At 35.8% G+C, this 11,614-nt stretch overlaps 1 protein-coding gene across 1 annotated transcript; it reads right to left on the reverse strand.

Moving 5' to 3' along the window:
* Window positions 1-9,684: 9,684 nt before the first annotated feature.
* On the reverse strand, window positions 9,685-10,638 carry LOC121451743 (olfactory receptor 145-like). The gene has a single exon (XM_041657483.1). It carries the CDS (start codon window positions 10,615-10,617, stop codon window positions 9,685-9,687), a length of 933 nt encoding a protein of 310 aa, XP_041513417.1. The 5' UTR covers window positions 10,618-10,638.
* Window positions 10,639-11,614: the final 976 nt, after the last annotated feature.

Below are 11,614 nucleotides of genomic sequence, written 5' to 3' on the forward strand. Positions count from 1 at the left end.
ACAGATGTCAACAAAATATGGTAGGAGCGTTGAAGATGAGCAGCTGGGAACAGAGAATCAGCTCTTTCCTTGTTCCTCTCCTTTCTCCTAGCCTCTAGGGCAGTGGTCTCAATCTCCCTAATACTGTGCTCCAAGAATACAGTTCCTTGTGTTGTAGTGACTAAATTTGGTTTAACAAAAGTTTATACATACTTTTGTTATAAATGACATTAACGATTATTTTTGATGTTCTATTTATTGACAAGCTGTTTCTATGGTTGGGGTATGGCTCTCTCCTTCCTGACATTCAAGCATGTTTAAAAGCCTCTCCATGTCCTGTATTCAGCTGAGCTTCCTGACAAAGAAAATAAAAACAGAACAACCGAAGAATTAAACTTGACTTATGTAAGCATTCTACACCTCCAGATTTATAATTTCATGTCATTGATTTGGTTAAAAATCTATTAAATCTATAAAAAGGGTGAAGAGTTTAACCTTAATTTGTGAGCACCTAAGCAAATGTCTTAGGGTCTAAGAAGGTGTATTAAGCTGTATAAATGTAAGCTATAAAGGTCTGAGGATGTGAAAACTTAAACGGTGGTAAGAAAGTAGCTTATGTATTTAAATGCAAGTTATTTATTACAAGTTGTTAAGGCATGTGAACACAAATTACAGAGGTCTGAGGATATCTAGGCCAGGGTTGTGAGGATCTAAAGATGTTTTTGAGATACTTGAATGGATACAATTTATGAAGGCAAAATAATGGCTTAAAGCAAATAAAAGTGTTCCATATTTCTTTCCTTTGCTACACTATTATTATACTAAGACTTTAAATGCTCAAAGTTTTAGCATTAACCAATTCAGTTTTGAGAAACTATTAATCTAGCTCCAAAAATACTGACTACTTATTGTTTAGCACAAGTTTAAGATTTTACATTTCCTTTGACTATCCTCTAAATATAGACTTAAAGGTGTTTCTCATCAAACTAAAGACATCTCTGTACAATCTATATCTGACTCTTTGTACACAGGGAAAAAGTATCTATGCTTTTTAACTCAAGGTCATAGCCTTTGCTATGACCCTAAGGTGTAAATATGTTCCAGCTGTTTTGCTGACACCAGTTGACTGCCTTTTCTACAATGTGGACTTCAATACAACGGTTATGTTAATATAGACATTTCCATTTGCCTGACAATCACCATCCGTGAAAACACCTATAAACTATGAACTACTAGGCTTTAAAGGTATTGAAAGTTATTATGAACCAGTAGAGCAATATAAATGTTCCCTGTCCCTTCACCTGGAGCAATTAATCAGATGCTTCTGATAAACAAACCTTTGCCTAAATTTTTCAGCCTTCCTGGTCTCTGATAACCTATGACAGCCTTCCTAGGTTCTGATAACCTATGCCTCAGTTCAACCTGAAACAGCTATAAAAAGCATTGTGCCTGTCCCCATAAGTGTTGCTAGATAGGCTAAATCAAAAGAAAACTTCCTAATATAAGAAACAAAGTAGTTACCCATAGTGCCAATTGACATACAAAAATAGACTCAACTTTATCAATAGATAGATTGATTAATTAAAATAATCTTAAAAGACAGAGCCTGCTAGGGACCAGGTAACTTTCTGGGATTCTGAGAGTTGTAATACTTAAAAGACAGTGCATGCCTAGAGACCTGGCAATTTCCTAGAAATTTGGGAGATATAGTTCTTAAAAGTTAATGCCTGCCCAGGGACCAGAAACCTTCCTAGGACTCTGGGAGTTGTACTTCTCAAAGTATAAAAAGGTACAGTGACATATGTCCATATAATTCCCAAATATATATATATATATATTGAAGCCATACAATGAGAAAGTTTCCAGATGGTGCCCCTGATAAGATTCCATTCTGGTCGATATTTAAAATTTTAATAAGAGCTAACTTTTACCTTTACATTCTGTCCCTAATATATCTGTTTAGAACCTGGGGCAAGAGGCTGTAGTGCCTATTTTAACATATCAAAGCTGGGCCAAGCTTTCAGGTTCTCCCAGTGTCTTTCAATCCTTACCTGTTACAAGATATGGCTCACATACCCTGTCCTTAATTTAAAAATTAAAAATTACATTTGTCACAGCTTTACCAGGTCATAATTCAAGGCTTTATGTTCATTATAAAAAATTGCAAGACCTTATGCTTATAATAAAAGATTGCCTACCACACAGGGATTCCTTCCAATCTCCAGGGCCAAAGGATCATAGAAAATAAACAGACCAAAACCAAACAACACATCAAACTCTAAAGACTCAACTTAAAAACAAATAATTAGCAGATACACCTCTAACAACACAATTTTCAATGGCAATGGTCACCCTAAAAAATTTCTAGATCTTCAAAAATTCTAAGCATCCTCCCACCTTAGTATTATGGCATTATTCCATGGATGGAATACGAAAGTGATCAATACTCTCCTTACAACAAAAAACGGTTTAATTATTTGTTTTTTGTTTTTGTTTTGTTTTTTTTTTTTCACAGAAAGAACCAACCTCACGCCCATGAACCAGAAAGTTGTCTCACTAATCACTGACCAATCAGGGAAAGAAGAAATGACACCACTTACAGAACAACAAAATCTCCTGAAAAGACATCCATGACCTAATGGTCACTGGGAAAACCATTTACCACCCCCAAAGCCTCCCTCTCTTATATTTTAATAAAAATCCTTATTATATTATAGGCCTTTCCTGAAACTGCTAACTCCCCCCCCCCCCCCATTTCTCAACCCAAAACCCATCACTGGTGTTTTTCCCCTTAGTTAGGAAAACTATGAGGACTAAAGAAACAGGAGATTGCGTCCATGAACTGCCACAACCGGGAAGCTATTCCTGTTTCAAAACCTAAATAGCAACCTTGCCATTATTAGAGATGGCCCCCGGAATAAAAGATAAAGAAGAGCACTCATGGGAAAACTATATACCAACAGTTATGCTATACATATTTATGTTTCTCAACATTTAGTATGGATCTCCCGGTTCATGCTAATCTATAAAAATATTCTCAAACAGGAGATACAACTTAGAAGGAATGCTCAACCCACCCTGGCTACATTATGTTCATAATGTGGCTAAATTTTTCCCTTTCACCACCCATCCTAGTGCATCTAACTGTTTCTTTTATGCATCCAGCCACAGACTTCTGCTAATAGCTGTATAGGTCAATACCACTCTCATTTACCCCAGTACTGATATCTCATTAACATCTCCTGTTCCAAGTCACTACTGGCCAGTGGAAAAGGATTCTTTGATTACTTAAGACCAGGAGGAAATTCTTGTTTTCCTTCATTAATTTCAGTCTCATAATGACATGAAAAAAGACAAAAGGTTTGTTTTATAATTGCATCATACATACATATTCCAGTACACCATGCTGTATGCCAGGCTTCTCTTTCTGATAATATTTTCTGACCATTCAATAAATTAAAAAAATTAAATTAAAAAATACAACATTTTCTAAGAAGAAAAGGTAGGCTACATAGCTGTTTGTTCGTTAGTTTGTTTAATCTTCTTCAAGAATACAACCATGATATGAAGCTGGCAAACTTAGAGTATGTCTTCTCATGTCTTCATTTTTGGAAACTGATTATGTTACAGTTATCTCTGTAGGCCCAGCATTTTATTTTTTTTAATATTCTGATATATAGACAGGCTGTAGCTGCATACAGCAGACCAAGAGGTGAGTGATCAGCCAGCCAGCTGGATATCACACTTGCTAGGCCTTTGGAACCAGGGCAAATCACAGAACTCCTCTCCCACCAGCCCCAGATTCACTACCCAGCCAGCAGGCAAGCTTCCTGAAGGTAGGCTGCTTCACCAACCCCCCCCCCCGCCCCCACCATTGATCTGATCCTGTAATCAACAAAGCCTACTCTGTCCCCTAACCCAACCATCCTCTGTGACCTCAAAGGAATTCTAAACCACAGGCTGCAATACACACAGCAGACCAAGAGGTGGTTGATTAGCCAACCAGCTGGAAACTCTATTCTCCAGGCCCTTGGTACTGGGGCAAAACCCCCAGGCCTCTCTCCCACCTGCCTAGGCTTTACTAGCCAGTCAGCATACAATCTTCCTGTAGATAGGCTGCCCCAATCCCACCTATCTATTGACCCTGTAAGCTAGAAGGCTCACTCTGTCCCCAAACCCATGCATCCCATACTACCTCAGAGGAACTCTGAACACAGGCTGCAAATGCGCACAGAAGACCAAGAACATGGCCAAAGAAAGACCTCAGTAGCTCTCTGAGACACAGACAGTGACTGCACAGAGTAAACCAAGAGGAACTCCCTAAGACACAGACAGCAACTGCAAGGATTAGACCAAGAGGCAAAGACACTTCTGGCAAAAGTTAAAGGAAGAGATGGGTAGGCACCAATGCAAAAATTCATTCAGCAACCTAAAATACAACATGGTAATGATAGAACCCGGTGGTTATATGTAGGGAGAGGCTGCTCATTTGTTCCCGGACACTTAGCCTCAAAATAATCACACAGAAACTCTATTATGTCACAAGCCGGCAGGGACACCATCAGTGCACACTAAGAAGAGGTATACCACCCTTCTAGAGGACATTATTTAAAGTTACATTAACAGTGTGTGGGGTGAAGGATTCAACATTAATTGGCTCATATCTGGGGACTTTTCCAAAATTTTATTTTCAGACCTTGCCTGCAGCTTGTCAAATATTTTTATCAGCTGACATTCAGGTGGGGACATTCTGTACTTTCCAGATGGCTACCCTGTTGCTTTTGCCCCAAACCATTTCTGAGGACTGGAATTTTGGGGGAGGGAGATAGATTACACAAGACACATGATGGAGGTTGAGGAAAAAACGGGGAAATTTTGGCTTTTTAAGGAAACCTGACTATCCTAAACCAGAAGAAGCAGAAGAAAATGAACTTAAATATAACTTAATGAAGATGATAGAGAGACCTTTAAACAGGAAATGAAAAATTCCCTTAAAGAAATGGAGGAAAAGAAACAAAAATTTGGAAGAAATCAATAAATCTCTTAAAGAAACTCAAGAAAACATGGAAACAACAAATAGTAAAGAGTTCAAGACTTGAAAACTGAAATAGAAGCAAAAAAAAAAAAAAAAAAACACAAACCAAAGGAAAATCTAAGTAAATGAAAGAAAACTACCAATGTAAGCAAAACCAACAGAATATAAGAGATGGGAGAGAAAAATCTCAAATGTTGAAATTACTATAGAGAAAATAGATTCATAAGTCAAAGAAAACATTAAGTCAAACAAATTGCCAACACAAAACATCCAGGAAATCTGGAACAGCATGGAAAGACCAAACCTAAGACAAACAGGAATATAGGAATAGAAGAAGGAGAAAAGCTCCAACCAAAAACGCAGAAAATATATTCAACAAACCATAAAAATACTTTCAAACCCAAAGAAGAATATTGCTATGATGGTACAAAAAGCTTACAGAACATGAAATAGACAAGACCAAACTAGCAAAAAGAATTTACTTTTTGCCATGCCATAATTAAAACACAAAATATACAGAAAATAGAAAGAATATTAAGAATTGCATAGGAAAAAGGCCAAATAACATAAAGGAAGAACTATCAGAATTACACCTAACTTTTCAATGGAAACCATGAAAGCCAGAAGTTCCTGGGCAATTGTGCTGCAGACACTAAGAAACCAGTGATACAAGCCCAAACTACAAAACCCAACAAAGCCTTGAATCATCATTAATGGAGGAAACAAGATGTTCCATGACAAAACCAAATTTAATCAAATTCAAACAATACCTACACACAAACCCAGCCTTAAAGAAATTACTAGAAGGAAAACTCCAACCCAATGAACCTAACTGCACCAACACACACACACACACACACACACACACACACACACACACACACACACAGAGGCAACATATAACCTCACACCAAAAAATGACAGGAATTAACAATCACTGGTCATTATTATCTCTTAATATCAATGAACTTAACTCACCTGTAAAAAGATGCAGGCTAAAAGAATGGATACAAAAGTGGGATCCATTGTCTGCTATATACAAGAAACAACCTCAAGCCTCAAGACAACCATTACCTCAGATTAAAGAGTTGAGAAAAGATTTTCCAATAAAATGGACCCAAGAAACAAATGGGAGCAGTACTGGTTGTGGGATCTTTGGGGAGCCTTTGGTTATAAGGCTCATTTAGATTACTAGCCACCTCCAGTCTTGGCTGTAAGTACTTGATATGTTCTGGCCCAACAGATAACACAGACAATTAGGCAGTTAATAATTTCCAATTCTCAGCTTTCTGGATAGAAGAATAGGCTTTTCATTTTTGCCACAGGAAAAACAATTCTGTGTGTTTAACATTCCTGATTTCTATGGAGTTCTGTAGGTCCAAGGACCTTTGTGTTGTATTCCCAAAAGATTAAAAAGAGGTTTTACAAGACTCACATTTCCTCTGTTGTGATTCAGAAGACATAAAGTTAGTTTTCATTACAGCATGTATATGTATCTCAAAATATCACCTTTTATATTTCAAGTTTCCATTAAAATTATTATTTGAAAATATTGAAAATTTCATAATGCAATAAATATTAAAAATAATAAATAGAATAAACTATCATTGCAGAAAAATTCTAAATTAATACAAACTATCTTTGTGCTCAAAAGGCACCAGACACATATCTGTAGACAAATCTTTCTCCTGGTTTTCTGTTTCATTGGGAATAGAAACCACATTTATGGGCTACACAACTCAAAACTATTCTACCCTGTCATCCAGAATACCACATTTTTTTGTGTGCACTGACCATTTTCCTGTCTTCCACTGCATGTATTTTGAGATATTTGTCCACTTATTAAGTGATATTAAATGGTGTACACCCTGAAGATATTATTCCAAACTGTTACACTTTAAAATGTTTTATTGATACAAAGTACTCAGTTTTATGAATTTTATTAACCTCTTTTTCTTCCTGGTTTAATGTCTTATGAAAGATGACTTTTAATTTACCTAAACTTATTTTCTAAAGATTTGTAGTTTAAGTTTTTGTGGCTTCATAGAAAGAATTAGGAAATGGTCCTTCAATGTATTTCTTATGGAATATTTTGAGGAACAAGAGTGTTAGTTTTGCTTTCTATATTTGGTAGAATTCTGCACTGAATTTGAGTGACTCAAGACTTTTTTATTTGAGAGAATTTTAATTATCACTTTAATTTCAACATGAGTTATGGGTTTAAGTTGATTATCTGTTGCTAATCGACAGAAACTGAAAATCGCCTAGCCACTTTGTGAAGTATCCAATTTAACAATAACAATGATATAACATGTATACATAAATATATACTAAAGAGTTGAACAATTATGAACAGAAAATGAATAGTGTTCATAGGATTATCATCTTAATGTATTAAACCCAAGTATGTATCATTAAGTGAATGAATAAACAAATTGTGGTATATAGATTGATATGTTAGAATTTTATTCTGACTTTTAAACAATAAATATTGCAATATTGTTCTATATGAATTAACTTTGAAAATATATTGCTATATATAATGAGAAAATACAACACATATCATTTAACTTTAGAAATAAAATTATAATATTCATCTTTGTTACAGGTTGGTAGTGGATCGGAGCTGAATGATAAGAACTGACTCCAAATAATATAAATTTTATTTGATTCATGATCATAAACATAGAAATTATAAAATGGATAATGTTTTACAAGTTTATATATTAAGTATCACAATTTTCTATTTACAATTTGATCAAGAGAGTTCTCCTTCCTCATATCCTGGAAAAAAAATTTGGTTCCTTTCTCTCTTTTCTTTCTTTCTTTCTTTCTTTCATTCTTTCTTTCTTTCTGTCTTTCTTTCCTTCTGTCTTTTCTTCCTTCCATCTTTGTTGTGTTTTTTTTTTCTTAGTTGTAGCCTAGTTTGTTAAAACTGTTACATTCAAGTCTCTTAAGAGCATCTATTGTATTAAAAGACCATTTCCAATGCTTAAAATTGCTTACTCTTTTATGTCATAAGCCTTCCAATATGCTTGACCTGGTCAAGGTGGTTTCAATACTAACTCTTCAATAATAATTACTTAAAAATTCAATTAATCAAATTCAGAGTTTTGTTAGGAAATTGTCTTAAGGTTTTGTGAGACAGGGTTTCTCTGTGTAGCCTTGGCTGTCCTGGAACTCACTATGTAGATAAGGCTGGCCTTGATCCTGGAGATCCACCTGCCTCATCCTCCCAAGTGCTGAGATCAAAGGCATATGTGATCACCACCCATGAGGACTGTCATATTCCTACCAAAGCAGAAGTCAATAATTCATCAGTAAGTAGAAACATTTACCTCTGTTGATGGGCTGGGCTTCAGAACTGATGCCCCAACAAGCCAGGCCCAGCCATTGATCTTCCAAACCCAATTAACAAATACATATTAGAACACTATAACAATTGATAAGCAAAGAGTCCATGAAGGGGAGCTGGGAGGGATATATAGAAGGGATTGGAGGGCATAATATCAAAATAAACAGAAACAGCCAAATTAATAGTAAAATGAAGCAAGTTTGGGAAGATAGACAAAAAGTTTTAGTGACACTTGTTCCACAAATTCATCTTCAGGGGAAGCTTACATGATAATATAGAAAAGTTTATACAAGAGGCAAGAAACATGCATGCCTAAACAACCTGGCTAAGGTGTGATCCTACCTACCATAGTCTAAACTCTAAGTCTCAATTTAAAATGATATGAAAATTTTTCATCTTTCTACATGAGACAATTCCTCTTCTGGCAAACAAAATATCTCCAATATTTCTATCTTTTACTCTCCAAGCAGGAGTTTACTAGAGAAACAAACATTTATTGTAGTCTATTCTGACAGCATTTTGATAGCCAGAGAATTAAGGACAGGTGTCTGCTTAGAATGCATTCAAAGGTTGGCCTGGAAATCTTAATTCTTCTGTCCCTACATATTTAGCATCCCTGATAGGCAGGTTGGGTGTATTGCCTATGAATCTTGTCAAAGGTTAATTATATGATTTCCAATGTAACTCTCAGATGGGATGGCTTCAGTGTAATTATCTTTTCTTCATATTTTCTATAATGTCATTCAAACAATTAACAACAACAAACAGATTATGTAATTCCCAACTGTGAAGTGCCCCAGACTTGGCTTTCTGCTTTTGCAAAGAACCTGAAAATATGTGATGGAACTGCTAAGTAATTTAACTCTGTTGCTTCTAATAAAATGTCTCAGACATTAAAAATGAATGTGTGACATACTTTTTGCACTTGCAATAGTCAAGTCACTAATAGTGTTATGTATCAATCACTAACATTTGAAAGTAATATATTCATGCCCAGGAGAGGATGAAAAAAGCACAGGCACATGTTAGATTACTCTTTCATTTCATCTGCTGTCATGACTGTAGTTTCCCAAGGGCATTCTTCAGCCTAGATTTATGTGCAAAGATAGAGTAGTATTCTTTATATTATAGGGTAAAGTATATAGTGATAATTAATAAAGCATACCTTAAAATGAAGAGCATGCAAATAATGCAACTTCAAATGTATGAACCAATAGCAGAAAGAAATGTGACAATAAGGCTGCACTCAAAAAGCACTAGGCACTGATAATTTTTCTGAGGTTTAACTACATACAAAGTATACATCGAATTCTGATCAAAACATTCTCCTATTCAGGGATCTCCTCAGGGCAACTTTAACATCTTTGTTCCTCAAACTGTAGATTAAGGGATTCATCATGGGAATTACGATAGTATAGAAGATTGAAGAAATTTTCCCCTCATTCATAGACCCAGTTGAGGAGGGCTGAAGATACATAAATGTGCTTGATCCGAAAAATAGAGAAACAGCAAATAAATGGGAACTGCAGGTACTGAACGCTTTGTACTTGCTCTTGGCGGACCTCACTTGGAATATGGTGCAAAGAATGAAGGCATAAGAGATTATAATGATGGCAGTAGGAACAACAATGTCCTTCCCTGCTACAATGAACAGCTCCATCTCATTGGCATAGGTGTCAGTGCAAGAGAGCTGCAACAAAGGGAGGATGTCACAGAAATAGTGGTTGATGATGTTTGAATCACAGAATGTCAGTCTCAGCATGAATCCAGTATGGATCATGGCACCAGAAAATCCCATCAAGTATGAACCAAGCATCAGATAGAAACACACTGTAGGTGACATAGTAATTTTATACAAGAGTGGATTACAGATAGCCACATAACGATCATAGGCCATTGCTGTCAGTACATAATATTCAGAAATGGCAAAAAAGCAAAACAAGTAAAGCTGGGTCATGCACCCTGTGTAAGAGATAACATTCTTCTCCAGTAAGAAGTTCATCAGCATTTTGGGTGTAATCACTGAAGAGTAACAGAGGTCTATGAGGGACAAGTTAGAGAGAAAAAAATACATGGGAGTATGAAGTTGAGAATTCAGCACAATTAAAATGATCAAGGCTAAATTTCCTAATGTAGTTACCATATATATTGCTAGAAAGAGTAAGAAGAGGGGAATTTGGAGGCCAGGCTCTTCAGTTATCCCCAAAAGAATGAATTCCATCACCATGGAGCCATTTGCTACAGCCATTGTTCTCCAAGAAAATCTGGGGAGACATAAAAGGCAAAATTATAGGAAAAAGCGTAACTGACAACTATCTGTGATAATCTTTGGGAATGTCCTGGGAATACATTGACCCACTTGAAAACATTGTGCCCACCCTTGATTTTACCATGATATGAAATGGCATCCTTCCCTAATAAATATAAATAAAGCCTGTCTTTACCATTTGTGTTGGAAAAGAAAGGCAGATAGATATCTGTGAGTGTAACATTAGCCTATTCTACAGAGTTACACAGTGATACCTCCCATCTATACATACAGACAAATATACATGCAAATAAACACCCACAATCTCTCAAGTAGTCTACACAAATGGTCTATGCATTCTCATTTAAAATGACTGTTTGAAAAATCAAGAGAAATAGTACAAACATGTAGCTACCTAACACTGACCCCAGTTTGTGTTCTATGATGTACAAATCAAGAGAATTGTTTCTACACGAAGCAAAAGAGCCAGAATCTAAGAACAGTTAATATACTCAGGAACATTCATGATCTGGAAAAATTTTAGGTCTGTCATGGAAAAGTAACTTGTTAAATAAGACACTGAAACTTAAATGTTTAGTGGATCTCTGGATGATATCAATTCACCCTTCTCAAATATTCTTCTTTGAATTTTACTTTAATCATAGGTCTGTCCTAAATAGAGAGAAAGTTGTACAACATGGATCCTTGGACTAGTCTCAATCTGAACGTACTGGACAAACAGAAAAGACAGCAAACTCCAGGGGAAAGCCTGCATAATCTTCCCTGAATGTGAAATTAGCAATAGGTCTATTCATATGAGGAGAAAGAAGAATGTTTATTGCTGAAACCCATAGGAAAATAAAACAGTTGAGACTTGGCCAAGTTGAAGAATGCTCAATTATGAAACAAAGATGGTTCTTGGTTTCAAATGTTCAACAATGTTAAAAAGTTAACAGTGCTATATTTTATACCTGAATTTGTTCAAACGTTTTCACTC

Source organism: Microtus oregoni, unplaced genomic scaffold, assembly GCF_018167655.1.
Source record: "Microtus oregoni isolate MIOR12 unplaced genomic scaffold, Mior012 000008F_ref0000371, whole genome shotgun sequence".
NCBI lineage: Eukaryota > Metazoa > Chordata > Mammalia > Rodentia > Cricetidae > Microtus > Microtus oregoni.

What these genes read in the sequence shown, in the direction of transcription:
- LOC121451743 (XM_041657483.1), bottom strand. Translation starts at nt 10,617, where the DNA reads ATGGCTGTAGCAAATGGCTCCATGGTGATGGAATTCATTCTTTTGGGG.